This window comes from Rana temporaria, chromosome 1, assembly GCF_905171775.1.
Source record: "Rana temporaria chromosome 1, aRanTem1.1, whole genome shotgun sequence".
In the NCBI taxonomy this organism is placed as follows: Eukaryota; Metazoa; Chordata; class Amphibia; order Anura; family Ranidae; genus Rana; species Rana temporaria.
In genome coordinates, this window is record NC_053489.1 from 540,062,202 (window position 1) to 540,078,760 (window position 16,559).

At 43.6% G+C, this 16,559-nt stretch overlaps 1 protein-coding gene across 4 annotated transcripts in view; it reads left to right on the top strand.

Annotated features, from left to right (window-relative positions):
* KLHL2 (kelch like family member 2) overlaps positions 1-16,559 on the top strand; it is a 208,647-nt gene that overhangs the window by 97,108 nt on the left and 94,980 nt on the right. For all 4 annotated transcript variants that reach the window (XM_040332792.1, XM_040332800.1, XM_040332814.1 and 1 more), the window contains one exon: positions 5,697-5,859. In XM_040332792.1, the coding sequence (XP_040188726.1) occupies positions 5,697-5,859 (163 nt within the window). The remainder of the gene's footprint in view (positions 1-5,696; positions 5,860-16,559) is intronic.

The window sequence follows — 16,559 nt, forward strand, 5'->3', positions numbered from 1 at the left end:
GAACGAACTAAGGTTTTTCTCTAAGTTCGTTTTATTTCACTGAACAATGAAAGAGGATTGCTCAGAGCTGGATTAACTCTGCGTGGCAAGACTGGGCACAAATGATAGGAAATCTTATACTCTACATTGTGAAATCAAAAAAAAAATTTTTTTGGGGGTTTACATACACGTTTAAGGTATATTAAAGGCTATATATATATATATATATATATATATATATATATATATATATATATATATATATATATATATATATATATATATATATATATATATGTTATACTTGCCTGCTGTGTGCAATGATATTACACAGAGCAGCCCCTTACCTCGTCTTTGGCAGTCCTGTGCTGTCTGCTTTTTCCTGCAGTTGCTCCCATAGTAAGCCATGTGTTATCGGGGGCACCTGTGTGGGTGCGCTTCCAAGGAACAGGTACATTACAGTGTAACTCCAGCCAAACAATTCTTAAGATTTTTAAATAGCATAGGGAAGGGTTAGCTGGCCATGCATTGATGGGGGATTGCTGACCGGTCTACCGGATAGTAGGTAGCAGCAAGATGGCCGCCCAGCGGTTTCCGGGACCAGAGTGGCATCACACTGCCTCCGTTCTTAAAGGGTTTGTAAAGGTTTGTGTTTTATTTTCTAAATGGGTTCCTTTAAGCTAGTGCATTGTTGGTTCACTTACCGTTTCCTTCGATTTCCCTTCTAAATGTTTTTTTTCTTTGTTTTCTTTGTCTGAATTTCTCACTTCCTGTTCCTCCTCAGTAAGGTGTTCTAAATGACTTTCCACCGCTCGGATGATGGTGGAAAGCTTACTGAGGAGAAACCGGAAGTGAGAAATTTAAACACAGAAAAAATTAATTTAGAAGGGAAATGGAAGGAAAAGGTAAGTGAACCAACAATGCACAATCAACTGTTTTTGGCTGTAAAAAAACCCCCAAAACTAATGTGTTCTGAGAGGCGATTTTCAGCTGTAAAAACACCCCAACGTCAAAAGCCTGAAAACAGACAGGTTCTCAAAAACTCTGATCACCATTGTTTAACGTTTTTGATTCATTGTAAGAAAATAAATAAAGAAAAAAAACCTAAAATACGCTATTGCAAAAACATTGGAAAACTCATTTTTATAACAACGTCCAGTGTGCATGAGGCCTAATGACTTGAAATGATCGTAAACTTATCATATTTGTATGAGTACAGTAAAACCTTGGATTGCGAGCATCATTCGTTCCAGAAACATGCTTGTAATCCAAAGCACTTGTATATCAAAGCATTTTTTTACAGGGTTTAAAAAGAGAAGAGGAAAAAAAAAGAGAAGAGGAACCTCCTAAGTGTAGCAAGAAGTTGCTAAATGTTGTATATTCATTAAATGTAATTGTATTGCTACACTTCGAGGCTCTTCTTCTTTTATACTCAGTTGTGACATGACGCTACTCTTATATCAAGACATCGCTTGTATATCAAGGCAACATTTTATTAAAACATTTTGCTTATCTTGCAAAACGCTCTCAAACCAAGTTACTCTCAAACCAAGGTTTTACTGTAACAGGTTCATAGAAATACAATGACTCAGGTTAAAACCTGTGACAATATTCATTAAAAGCCTACAGCTGTTGAGTTTCCTAATTTGTGCATCCAGTCGCCCGGCTTCTCCTATACATGTTTACTATAATAATAGGGAATCTGGTATGTTGGTGTTGGGAGTTGTTCTTGTTTTTAACATGGGACACTCCTGCATTCTTTATCAGGTCTGACGAATATTGTGTCCTAGATATACTGTGTAGAACAGCAGTAATCCAACCTCTCTGAAATAATGACTTTGATGTGACGCATTACACAACTTTCTGGAATGAATAGCCATCCGTTTAAATAGGAGTGGGTATAATGTTGTTTGTTCTAGTTCACCTATATGTAATTCAGGGTCTTACCAGCCCGAAAAACGCTGGTAAAACTCTGCTAAGACCCCTTTCACACTGGGGCGTTTTTCAGGCGCTTTGGCATTAAAAAAGTGCCTCAATGGGAAGGGGCGCTTTAGGAGCAGTCTATTCAGCACTCCTAAAGCGCTGAAAAGAAGCTGCTTGCAGGACTTTTTTTGATGCCCTGCTAGCACAGCGCCTCAGTGTGAAAGCACTCAGACTTTCACATTGGGATTGCACATGAAGCTTCTTTCAGGCGCTTTACATGCGCTTTTTTTTAATGCTAAGACCCCTTTGACACTGGGGCGTTTTTCAGGCGCTTTAGTGTGAAAGCATTCGGGCTTTCACATTTGGAATGCAGATGCAGCTTCTTTCAGGCACTTTTTTTTAATGCCAACGTGCCTGAAAAACGCCTAAGTGTGAAAGGTGTCTTAAAGCATATGTAAACCCAACATTTCATATTCCTGCTGTACCATGTACTTGTATGAAAAAGTATCTTGTTTTCTTTGTATTGCTTCCTTTTGTGTGAAATCCCAGGCGTTCCTCCCAGTCCCCGGAGGGGAGGGAAGGGGAAGGGCGCTGAAACACAAGCAGACACTCGAAGAGAGGGTGGGGGGGGAGAGAGGAAGAGACATAGAGCAGGGCTGCGGATGACAGAGGCATGTACTGAATCTGGTGTCAGGGCTCAGCAGCCCTGATATATCACAGTCAGCGTACAGGGGAAGGTAGAAACTGTCAGAATCACAGGTATTATTACAGGTGATACAGGGGGCAAAATGACGGCACAAGCGCTGTGCTGTATAACCTGCTTTAAGGAAGCAGGATCTGTGTCAACACACAGACCTGGTATACCACTTACCAGTCCAGAGCAATAATGTGCAGCCAACACTGAAACAAGTATCTTTAGACAAGCAGTGGCCAAAAAAGACTGTGGAGATCAGCATTAATAAGGTGCAAAAAAAAAAAATTAAAATATGTGAAAGCAATATCTTGTAGGGAAAAAAAAAACATGGCATTTGTTTTAATACATTGTGCTTTTGCCAAATAAACGATGTTTTGTTACAGTGTAGCGCTAGTATAATTTATGCATCCCTTAATAAATGTATGCACAGACTGGAAAAAAAGACCTATTGGGTTCAGCCTATTCTGCCCCTAATAGTCATTTCAGAAGAAAAAAATTTATGGATTATCTTCAGTGAGATAGATTGGGGGATAGATCTCCTCCCCCAATCCCTTAGATTGGGGGAGGAGAATGGCTGGAGGTCACATGACCAAACAAACGATCTGAAATAAGGTATTTAGCAGAACAGTTTGTATAAAACATTTACACTGTGTAGTATAGCTTGGTAGGACAGAGGGGCTGGCAGTAATTCTTCTGACTTTACAATCACGTTAACTCTAGCCCTTAACCCTAACATGTGACTTTGAACACATAAATGTTCCTGCACTACTTTCATGTGACTTGAGTGGCAGAGTGTAAAGCCGCAACCGTCATATTTTCTTATTGGCCCCCAAAAAAGAGCAAATCGCATCAAAAACCCATGTTCAGAAACATGCTGTAAAAATGCATCAATAGCAACCTGCATAGATGTGAAGATAGCCTTAAGGCTGTTGTCGGAAAACCTGACCGGTTGTTTGCTCCATCGGACAATTGTCGGATTTTCCGCCAACAAATGTTGTATAGCATGCTTTAAAATTTTCCGACAATAAATGTGTGTTGTCGGGTTATCTGACCATGTGTACACAAGTCCTTCGGACAGAACTCCAAAGTACAAACACACATTCTCAGAAGTAATGCTAACCATAACACAACATTAGCAGAAGTTTGCCAAAGGGTGACACGTGTTTTGTTGGCCGACTATTCTTTGCCGTTTTGTATGCAAGACAAGTTCATGACATACAAATAAGTAGCGCTAAATAATATAATAAGAAGACACTGAATGTCTATGTAAAACACCGAGGGGTAGATTCAGATAGAAGATACGACGCCGTATCTCCTGATACGCCGTCGTATCTCTGAGTCCGGACGGTCGTATCTATGCGCCTGATTCATAGAATCAGATACGCCTAGATTTGACTAAGATCCGACCGACGTAAGTCTTACGCCGTCGGATCTTAACTGCATATTTACGCTGGCCTCTAGGGGCGTGTACGCTGATTTACGCCTAGAATATGTAAATCAGCTAGATACGCAAATTCACAAACGTACGCCCAGCCGACGCAGTACATTTACGCCGTTTACGCTAGGCTTTTCCCGGCGTATGGTTACCCCTGCTATATGAGGCGTATCCTATGTCAAGTATGGCCGTCGTTCCCGCGTCAAATTTTGAAAATGTTACGATGTTTGCGTAAGTCGTCCGTGAATGGGGCTGGACGTCATTTACGTTCACGTCGAATCCAATGACGTCCTTGCAGCATACTTTGGAGCAATGCACACTGGGAAATTCCACGGACGGCGCATGCGCCGTTCAGGAAAAACGTCAATCACGTCAGGTCAAGCCTGATTAACATAACACACGCCCACCTCCGCGTTTTGCAAAATCTTGCTTCGTCTAGGGTAAACCTCCAATGATGCCGCTCTTGTTTAAATATACAATCTGACCCCCAACATGGGTACTTCCCCCCCAGGAGTTCGTCCAATCAGAGATCACTTCCGGGTTAGCCCTCGTAAACATAAAACATGTCCCTAAAGTAAATAATTACCTGGATGTAAAGGCAGGCAGTAGAGGGGAGCACATTCAGTGATAAATGACAGAACAATTATGACCATGGTTCAAATATGGGCTGATGAACAGTTCATCTAGATGTGTGGATCAATGGCACACCGCCGTGCACTAACGCGGTGTCACATGACTCATCATGTGAGCCATGACCCTCCGCGATGGACCAATGGCGCACCGGCGTGTGCGTCTCCGGAGTCACATTACCCTTTGAGTGGGTGGTGACGCTTCGCTGGACGTGGAACGCAAACAACGCGCATCGTATGATATGCGCGTTGTGCTCCACGGCCTCAATTGTACAATGGTGTACGAGTGGGCGTGTATCACGTGACATGCGTCACACGGCATGCCCACCGTGTAATACATATGCCAGTGCGGGCGCTGCGTTCCAAGGCGCACTGTCCGGCATATGTATTACACGGTGGGCATGCCGTGTGACGCATGTCACGTGATACACGCCCACTCATACACCATTGTACAATTGAGGCCGTGGAGCACAACGCGCATATCATATGTATTTACTTTAGGGACATGTTTTATGTTTACGAGGGCTAACCTGGAAGTTGATCTGGAACTTTCTTCACCCAGCTTCATCCATCTATCAAGTTTTTCACTATACTATCACATTTTGGACTTTTTTATGTTTATATATATATATATATATATACACACTAGTCACTTGGTGTTTTACATAGACATTCAGTGTCTTCTTATTATATTATTTAGCGCTACTTATTTGTATGCTGTGTTTGTTGCTTTCCTTTGTTCACTGGATTGTTTGTAGCTGCTCACTGTCAGGATAGCGCGGATTTATCTTGTTTTTGTAAGACAAGTTCATGGCCAATGCCAGTCAGAAAAAAAGTCCTACGGAAAGTCTGATCGTGTGTACCAGGCTATAGAGGAGAGAGTGCCAGCTGCTGAACCAGCAAGGGATAGATTAGATAAAACAGATTTTTATGTTCCCTCTAGAGAAAATTGCAGAGGGAGCCCCAATGCAGGTGGAACTTGTTATTGTACCCAGAGTTCAGTGTAGTTTCTGATATGTTCACGTTATCTTTGCAGGTTTTACTTCCAGCAGCCAGTCTCCTACAGCTTCAAGATGTGAGAAAAACCTGCTGCGAGTTCTTGGAAACCCAGCTACACCCGTCTAACTGCTTGGGAATCCGAGCGTTTGCTGACATGCATGCTTGTACGGAGTTGTTGGATCAGGCCAACATCTTTGCAGGTGAGTTTAAAAAATGTTATGAGACTGTATATTATATGTATTCAACATGTCATGAGTCCCTAAAAAATTAGATACAGTGGCTTTGAAATGACAGAGCTCAATTCTTTTAGGATCCGTGGGTGTATGCCATCAGGCCCAGGTGCTTTATCCACCTTTATTCTGTCTAAATATTTCTGGACCATATCACTTTTGAGCCATTGTGTATCATTTGGGGCTTTGTCACTACAACCTCCATTATGGACATGAGCTCCCCCATGCTCCATTGTATACACAGAGCTGAAGAAAGTATTTGATAAATTAGCATTCTTTTTGTCCCCAGTAACCCACTCTATATTATTTTGTAAGGGGCCTACATGCTCAGACTTTACCTTGTTACTACCGTATTTATCGGCGTATAACGCGCACCCCAATTTTAAGAGGGAATTTTCTGGAAAAAACTAATAAGTTTAGCTTGTAGCTTCAATAAGTCTGCTCCATTCAAATCGATAGGTAACGAGCGAAAATAATACAACACTCTAGGTAGCAACATCAATTTAATAGAAATAACCCTGCCAATTGAGGACAGATCATATACTGACCACATTTGGAGATCAACCTCAAGTTTCTTAGATAAGGGGGAATAATTCGAGTGATATCGAAGAGGTCAAGCGGCTCCCACACATACCTCACATATCTCAGAGTGGGACGAGCGCCCACCGGAAAATCACCGAGCCGTCATCTCCTCTTACTCAGCTGTCACGTCACACATGAACAGTCCCGCCATCGGCATTGGACCATCTCCTGTGACAGACAGAACACTGGTCCAATGCTGGTGGCGGAGGCTGGACTGTGCGTGTGTGACGTGACAGCCGAGAGGAGATGACGGCTCTGTGATTTCCGGCGGGCGCTCGTCCCCCTCCTTCCCCTCCGAGATATGCTATTGGCGTATATCGCGCACCCACGATTTCCCCCTGATTTTATGGGGAAAAAAGTGCGCGGTATACGCCAATAAATACGGTAATATATTTGAAGAATTTCTTGGGGTTTGTCCTACAATCTTTTGCAATCTGTCGTTAATTTTGAATTTTTGCATCCTTGATTTCCTTTTTACATATCCTGTTATATTCTTTGTAACATTTTAACGACACTAGTGTTCCTTCATTTTTATTTTTTTTAAAAGCGCTTTTCTTATAGTTTATAGCTTTTTTAACATTGACCGTGAGCCATAAAGGTTTTGTTTTTAGCCTTTTAAACTTATTGTCCGTGGGAATATACGTTGCAGTGAGTTCAAAAACAGTCTTTTTGAGGAATTCCCATTTCTGTTCTGTGCCCATTGATGCCAATATTCTCTCCCAGTCTAAGTCCTGGAGAGCAGCCCTCATACTTGCAAAATGTGCTCTCCTGAAATTAAGTGTTTTTATCTTTCCTGTATGTGGTTTTTGCTTACAGCGAACATCAAATGAAATCATGTTATGGTCACTGCTACCCAGGTGTTCTTTTATCTGAACATTAGTAATACGCTCTGCATTGTTTGAGATTACCAGGTCCAACAGATCATGATTCCTAGTTGGGGCCTCAATAAACTGGACCATAAAATTGTCCTGCAATAGGTTTATACATTAGGTCCTTTAACTGTCCTAGCAGTGCCATTACTCCAGTTAATTTCTCGGTAGTTAAAATCCCCCATTATTATCACCGTCCCAGCCCTTGCAGCCCTTTCCATCTGTGCAAGGAGCTGAGTCTCCACCTCCTCAATAACATTGGGTGGTCTGTAACAAACTCCAATGATTAACTTTGAACTACGCACATCTGTATACAGTTTCACCCATAATGCTTCAGCTTCATCACATTCTCCATCAACCAGGTCCTCTTTCACGCTTGCTTTGAGGTCACTTCTCACATAGAGACAGACCCCCTCCACCTTTCCTTTTTACCCTGTCTTTCCGAAAGAGTGCATAGCTAGGAATATTAATAGCCCAGTCATGTGAGGAATGAAACCAAGTTTCAGCAATACCGATTACATCATAGCTCTCCTGATGCATCAGAGCTTCCAACTCGCCTATTTTGCTTGGCATACTTCTGGCATTGGTGAATAAACACTTTACTGCATTAATATATTTTGACCGGTCACATACTATCCCCCCCCCCCCCCCCCCCCCGTTGCCTAGTTAAAAAACCACTCTAACTTTTTGGCCATCCTTATTCCCAGCTGATCTGCACCCTCCTCATTTAGGTGCAGTCCGTCCCTTCTATAGTACTGGTTATCGACTGAGAAGTTGGCCCAGTCCTCCAGGAACCAAAACCTCACTTTACTACACCAGCTCTTCAGCCACTTGTTTACTTCCCTAATCTCCCGTTTCTGGTGTGGCTCGATGTATCGGTAGTATTCCTGAGAATACTACCTTGGAGGTTCTTTTCCTCAATTTAGCTCCCAAGTCCCTAAAATTGTTCATTAGGACACTCCATCTACCTCTGACTTTGTCATTGGTGCCAACGTGCACCATGACAGCTGGGTCTTCCCCAGCCCCTCCCAGTAATCTTTCCACCAGATCCGTGATGTGCTGAACCCAAACGCCCGGTAGACAACATACAGTTCGGCGCTTCAGGTCTTTGTTACAGATTGCCCTCTCTGTCCTTCTAAGAATTGAGTCCCCTACCACCAGAATCTGCCTTTCCTTTCCCTTCGCTTTCTCCCCACTCTGAGTTCTTTCCCTGGCAGCTAGGAGCGTCCCTCAGCTCCAGCAGTGCCGGTCCCTGACTGGTTTCACCAATGTCACTCAATGGAGCATACTTATTGGCATGCTCCAGCCCTGAATCGGCCTACCTGGCCCTTGCCCCTCTACCCTTCCTGACTGTCACCCATCTACTATTTTCTAGTGCCTGCACCTCTTTGTCTCCACCAACCTCTGTGCTGGCCCCTGCCATCACCTGATGGGTACATTTCCGGCTCTCCTTTAGTGTGAAGGGTCTTCCCAGTGCCGACAGCTGCTCCCCCAGATTCAGAACCTGGGCTTCCAGGGAAACAATGTGCTTACATTTTGCTTTATCAGCAGTAATGCGAAGAATATCAGGAAAAACAGTCCAGCTTTTCTGATTATTAGGGACACTTTTACTGCCAAAATGATGGTTCTTGCTGCTCGCATGTGATATTCACCAAATACCATAACTTTTACCCTAGCAAGCGATTACACTGTTTGTACCATTTCTGCCTCAGAAAGCAGTAAAAGGATCTTGCAACTACATGTGCTTCCTGTCCAACATTCACATGTGTACTAAGGCAACTTTGTAGTGTCTTCATAGTGTAGGAAATAATAGGATTTTTGTACTCGCCGTAAAATCCTTTTCTCTGAAGTTCATTGACAGACACAGCACTTTAATTTTGACCTCAGGGTTATATCGCCACCTTCAGAAGAGGACTAGGCAGAACATGTAAAAACAGCAAAGCTGCACAGTACCTCACAACCCCTCACGCTGCATCCAGCATCTCAGTTAGTCGAAAAGGAGGGGTGGGTGCTGTGTCCATCAATGAACTTCAAAGCAAGGGATTTTACGGTGAGTACAAAAATCCTATTTTCTCTTTTGTTCATTGACGGACACAGCACTTTAATCTTGACCTTAGGGACGTCCCCAAGCAATGTAAAAAAAACGAGGGGTGGGAACAGCAACAAAAAACTCCACCCATAACAACCAGAGCTCCTTAACGGAGAAATTGCAACCTTAAACAGCCGCCTGTAATGTCCTCATTTCGATGACACCCCGAAACAACTTTTGGGAGAAACGAAGGCTGCGGGCATACCACCGCCTTGTCCTTGTGAAGGATCAAGTAGGTAGACTTGCAAGACAAGGCCGCCAACTCAGAAAGCCTCCTGGCAGAAGTAATTGCCACTAGAAAGGCCACTTTCTGAGAGAGTGTCAATAGGGGAATTTCCCTAATGTTCTCAAATAGCGGTTTCTGAAGCACCGAGAGCACCAGATCCTGGAAACCGAATATGTACGCGGACACCACCCCATCTCCTCACACATAGAGATGTAGGCCTTCCACGTGCGATGATAAATCTTCCGAGATGACTTCCGCGCCCTGGTGGAGATTACAGAATCCGACAGGCCTTGGTCCCTTAGCACCTGACCTTCAACAGCCATGCTGTTAAAGCCAGTGACTGTAAAGTAGGATGAAGTATAGGACCTTGCGACAGAAGGTCCTCTCGCATCGGCAGTCGCCAAGGAACATCCACCACTATCCGAACTATGTCGGCGTACCAGGGATGCCGATGCCAATCTGGGGCAATTAGAATCACTACAAGAAAATGGCCGCCTCAGCGAGAAAACGCCTGAGGGCTCCGGAACGATGGCCGCCAGACTAAGGCTACAGGAAAATGGCCGTTGAATCTTCCTGACTAAAACTACAGAAAAATGTTGCGACCTTGCTGACCTCCGCGTGGTTGTCTCTCGCAAAAGTGCACAAACACCCCACTATGCCCCAAAAATATTGAAGGGAACAGCTAAAACCCAACACCCAGCGCAGCCCCCCGGCCGGACATGGAGCCCCCCGGGAGACCCCTGTTCAGTTGCACAGTGGCCCAAGCATGGGGAGGAGGGAAAGGACTGGGAGAGAAGAAGAGGAGCATGAGAGACCCCCAATTCGACCTTCCAGGAAATGCACAGCTGCTCCAGTCTGCCGAGGCAGGCGGAACCATACTCACCCCTCCTGTGAGGACTGCTGGACGCATTCCGTGGACAGACCCATCACCCGAGTGGTACGGGGTGGCTGTCAGCCACGGCACACTGTGACAAGGACAGCAGTAGCCCGGTCAAATGTGTGCACCGGAGCATATAGCTCGCCGGCCGCCCCTGGATCAGACAGGGCATGTCGTGGCCGACCCAGCGCGTAGCTAAGGTCTGCTCGATGACCGGGCTGGGGAGACTACCAGGATCTATATTATCCAGCCTGTCACCCAGCCTGGCTGTTGATGGTAGATCACAGGAATCAAAACGAAAAAACAAAAAAATCCCCAGGACCAATGGTCCCCACCGGGAGCCAGGTCCTTCTACACTAGGCAGAAAAAAACTGAGCTGCTGGATGCAGTATGAGGGGTTATAGCCAGTAGGACCGCCGCCTGGGCGGTACTGTGCAGCTTTGCTGTTTTTACATGTTCTGCCTAGTCCTCTCCTGAAGGTGGCGATCTAACCCTAAGGTCAAGGTTAAAGTGCTGTGTCTGTCAATGAGCGAAAGAAGCATAGATTTACAGTGAAAGTACATCCATGCTTATGATGGAATGAGGACAGTAAAGCCTAGCTTAAATTGTCATTAAAGCCACATCATAAAAAACTATAAATGGTGTATTACATGCTGTTCATACTCACTTGGTCACAATGAGATAAATTTTTTGTATTCTGTAAAAAAAAAAAAAAAATGGTTGATCCTCCTGTTCTCTATCTCCCCCTTCGGTTCACTCCCCCAATTCACCTAGGGATTTTTCAGCTGTGGTGGCAGCTCTGCACAGGTTTTTCAGTTGAGCATTTCCTTCCCATCGATGTGACTATAGAGTCACACATGTGGGCATATACACAGTGATAAATGACAGCTCCCTCCCTCCTTCATGCCTATTAACCAGCTAAACACAGTAAGAGCCGGTTCACACTGGGGCGACTTGGGATCCGACTTGAAGTCGCCTCAAGTCGTCCCAAGTCGCGCTGTCGAGAAAAACAATGCAAGTGAATGGGAGCGGTGTTAATACACACGACTCGAGTCGCTCCGACTTCAAAAGAAGTTCCTGTACTACTTTAATCCGACTTGTAGGCGATTTGTACCCATTGATTTCAATGGAAGTCGCCTCCAAGTCTGATCCAAGTCTGATCACTGTCTCAACTGAAGCGACTTTCCAGGAAGATAACATACATTTCTCAGGCAAACCTCTCCCTCCCCTAGAGCTGATTGTTGTTTGATTGGCCACTGGAAAGTCTCCTGTCCTGGAGACGACTTCAAGTCGTGTTGTAAATCGCCCCAGATCGCCCTATGGTTCATGCTCAAGTCGGAGTCGCCTCTAAAAGTCGCGCTGGAAGTTGTGTCGCCCTAGTGTGAACCGACTCTCAGGGTGGGATATTACATGTAGATTAATAGTGGCTTCATCTCCCTTTTGTTCTAAAGCCCATACACACTATTAGATTTTCTGCAGATTTTTGTCTTCAGATTTGCCAAAACCATGCAGTGCAAGGGGCTCAGGCCCCTTGCACTGCATGGCCCCCCAATACATGCATGGCCCCTTGCACTCAGGCCCCCCAATACAAATTGAAACTCTTAAGGTTTAACATCATATTATGTTTTTGGTAATTCTGAAGACAAAAATCTGCTGAAAATCTACTAGTGTGTTTGGGGTCTTAGACACAGGAATCCACCCACACCATGTTATTGCCAAAAAATAATGGATTTGATTTCAAATATATATTTGTATGACAATTTAAAACGGTTTTATTGATTTTATTTTTACTCTGTATTCCAAAAGCAGTTTTTTTATTTTGAACATGTGACCAGAAGCAGAGGACTAGAAGCTCCTCCTGCTTTTGTTTCCCTGCAGACAGGCTGAGAAAGAGCTGGGTCATGTGACGGCTGTCTATCGATTAGAAAAAAGGTACTTTTTTTTATTAAAATAATACATATACAGAAAGACAAGGGACAATGTAAATTAAACGGTGTGCGTTTAGTGACATCAGAGATTCTGTCGTAGACAACCATTTGTCAGTGCCAATATCTCTAAAATTCAACTCCCCTTTTCCAGTCCGATCTTTCATCTAAACTTAAAAGTTGATCTGTTGTAGCTAGGGAACGTGATTTAGCATTTTGGTGATCCCTCGCAGGCTGTCAAATTGTCAGTGTGACATGGCCTCATCTCTGCATCCCCCTAAATACTGTTACTTTTGCAGTAACCATATGACATAACCTTAAAGTGGTAGTAAACTGCACCTTTTAAAAAAAAAATAAACGCCCTGCAAGACAATGGCATAGCGTGCTAATATGGATCGCATACTATCACATTATGAAATGCTTACCTTAGAATGAAGCCCTCCAGCACTGTCACCGCTGATTGGGCTTCCCTCCTTACCCGGTCTTCCTTCCAGGTTCAAGTGCTCCGGCCATCTGATTGGCCGTGCCGTAATGACGTCCCTCTCATGCGGGAGTTGCTTGTTGCGGCACGGAGCTCTGAAGGTACAGCACTGGTATGCCGCCCCTGCAGAGTTCATGCACCAGTAACGTCAACGGCTGCATGCAGTGTGACTATCTCCTAAACAGTGCAAGTTTAGGAGATGTTCACTGTACCTACAGGTAAGTCTTATGATAAGCTTACCTGTAAATACAAAGTAAAAAAAAATGCATTTCCTGGATTTCAGTGCAATGTTCTCTGCTCACAGCTGTCAAAAAAAAAACAGGGCTTTTACACGGGCGGCCCGTTCATGTCCGCCTGCCATTTTTTTAGGCGGACCTGAACGCGGGGCGCTCCTCTATGGAGCCGCGGATGTCAGCGGTGACATGCCCGCTGACATCCGATCCGCCAAAGTGTGACGGAGGAAAAACTACTTTTCCATCTGTCTGGCGGATCGGATCGGGTGAACACGGTCCGTGTTCATCTGATCCCCCCATAGGGGAGAGCGGAGAAAAGACAGGGCGGTCCCTGCACAGTGAACACCCCCCCCCCCCCAAACATTTTTTTTAGCAGAGACCCTGGAGAAGAAAATGGTGGATGTTGCAATGATTTATGACAGACGGTATTTGCGCAGCGGTCTTTCAAATGCAATTTCTTTGGTAAAAATACACTTTAATGAATAAAAAAATAAAACCGTGAAGTTTTTTTGTATAATGTGAAAGATGATGTTGGGCCGTGAGAATCGTAATTTTTATTCTATGCAAAAAAATTGTGGTGGTTCTCTTAGCCAGAATTGTGCAGCTCTACTGCAGGTGTTCCTCAGATTCTGAACAGTGGTACACGTGTGACAGTGCAAATTGGAAAATGTGCAAGCTTTTTTTATAGATTAGCAGGTCGAAGACGCACACCTGTTTGGGTTGTGAGGTGTGGCTTGATGCATTACAATAAACTGCGCTGTTTTTTTTTTCTAAACGAAAGTTACACACATCTACACCATAGCACATTTTTTTTCTATGTGCGCTTGTGCTGATCCATTATTGATCTGTGCAGATCAACTGATATGGTGTCCTTGGCCTCTATCCTGGCTGTCTGCTTTACGATGTCTATTTGATAATTTATTTGGAATATTTAAGTCATGGTAGGTTCCTGTGATCTAAATCAGAATTCTTCTTTATTCCGGGAGCTGATAGAAAAATGGAGGAGAGGGAGGACCATATAAGAATGTTCTATTATTTAGACACAACATCGGTACTTCTTGTACAGTACTCTTATGCTGCGTAAGACCAAGTTCTTCCCCCTCACCATCTGCTTTTTCTTGAGCGTTTTTCGTGTGGTGCTGCCTTCACTTTGTTATTGTATCCCTTTATATATGTATAAAGTAAAATGTACATGCATGCAGCATTATAACACACTTGTTAATAAACACTTAAAGGCCAGAAGTGTGACTGTGACTTATTTTTATGATTCTTCATTAAACAGCAGGACTGACCTAGCCTGATTTTTATAAAAAGATCCATTACACATAATTCTCTACTGCCAGATCGGATGTCTGCTTCTGTGCCTAATGCATTGTAAATGCTTCTGTGCGGCTGACACATTCATTCTTGTTTTCTGGCTGATCATGTTGATGACTTTGCAAGAAGTCTAATCCATGATATAACTGCACTCATCCAACAGGTCTGCACTGCCCTTGCTGCATGTTAGGTTTGTGAACTACAGTATATTTATGGGCCACATAGCTGACATAACGGTGTGATTGTAAAAAATTGAACAAGCAATCATGGATTGTTTGATACTACAAATAATTTAGGTTTATGCTTTTAACTTTATAATTCAATGTCGGTGTTAAAGCAGTTGTTACTCTAAAAAAAAAAAAATTGATCCTGTACCTTTAAAGCATGTTATACAGCACAGTGCTTGTGCTGTGTGCTTGTGCTGTGTAATTTGCCCCTTTCTATCATCTAAAACAGTGGTCATCAACCCTGTCCTCAGGGCCCACTAACAGGCCAGGTTTGCAAGATAACTGAAATACATGACAGGTGATATCATTTGCTGCTCAGTGATTGCAGTATTCTAGTCTGTATTTCCCCAAGGTAATACATAAAACCTGGCCTGTTAGTGGGCCCTGAGGACAGGGTTGATGACCACTGATCTAAAATACCTGGATGGTGCTGCCCTCCTTTCTGTAAACTGACCATGTTATCATGGCTGCTGAGCCTGATACCATGGTCAGTTTACGTGCCTCCATCATCCGCTGTCTCTCCTTGTTCCCTCTCCCCCTCCCCTCCCTGCCTGTCAGCTAGGGTCAGTGCCCGCCCCTCCCCTCCTGCTGCTAATATAAAAAAAAAAAATATATATATGTGTGTGTGTGTGTTATACAGTGGATATAAAAAAGTCCACACACCCCTGTTAAAATGACAGGTTTCGGTGATGTAAAAAAAATAAGACGAAGATAAATCATTTCAGAACTTTTTTCACATTTTAATGTGACCTATAAAACTGTACATCCCAGTTGAACAACAAACTGAAATCTTTTCGTGAGGGGAAGTAAAAATAAAATAATGTGGTTGCATAAGTGTGCACACTGGTTCACACTGATACTACACGACAGTCAGCCGACTTTCTTCCTACTTTGCTCTGCGACATCAGTCCTACATTGGTTCTACATCCATCCGACTTGAATGAACAGGACACCAGTTTGATCCGACTTTGTGATAGTCTGACTTGTTTTTTGACCAATCAAAACAATCTCAGAGTGAGTTAAATTCCTTTTACTGCTGCTGTAATCACAATGTTAGATGTCAAAAGTTGGATGGTAAGGACAAGGCTCCTACTTTGATCCGACTTCAATGATATTGAATGGGCTGAAGTAGGATCAAAGTCAGACCAAAGTAGTACAGGGAGCTTTTTCAAAGTCGGACCAACATGTGTTGGACCAGTTGAGACGGCTCTCATAGTGAATCATTGATTTTTCACACATCATGCGACATGAGCTCCCAATGTCGGAGCCTCAAACTCATGTTAAATAGGAGTCTGTACACACCTGCCATCCTTTAAAGAGCCTCTGAATATCCCCAATTAAAGTTCAGCTGTCACCACATACATTTTCTTAGTTGCATCTTACAGCGAAAGCCATGGTCTGCAGATAGCTTCCAAAGCATCAGAGGGATCCCATTGTTAAAATGTATCAGCCAGGAGAAGAGTACAAAATAATTTCTAAGGCTTTAGATATACCATGGAACACAGTCATCATCAAGTGGAGAAAACATGGCACAACAGTGACATTACTAAGTACTGGATGTCTCTCCAAAATTGATGGAAAGGCGAGAAGAAAACTAGTCAGGGAGGCTGCCAAGAGGCTTACAGCAACATAAAAGTAGCTGCAGAAATATCTGGCAAGTACTGGCTGTGTGGTACATGTGACAACAATCTTCCATCTTCTTCATATGTCTGGGCTATGAGGTAGAACTAGAGTGGCAAGACGGAAGCTTTTTCTTACTAAGAAAAACATCCAAGCCCGGCTAAATTTTGCAAAAACACATCTGAAGTCTCCCAAAAGCATGTGGTTAAAATGTGTTATGGTCT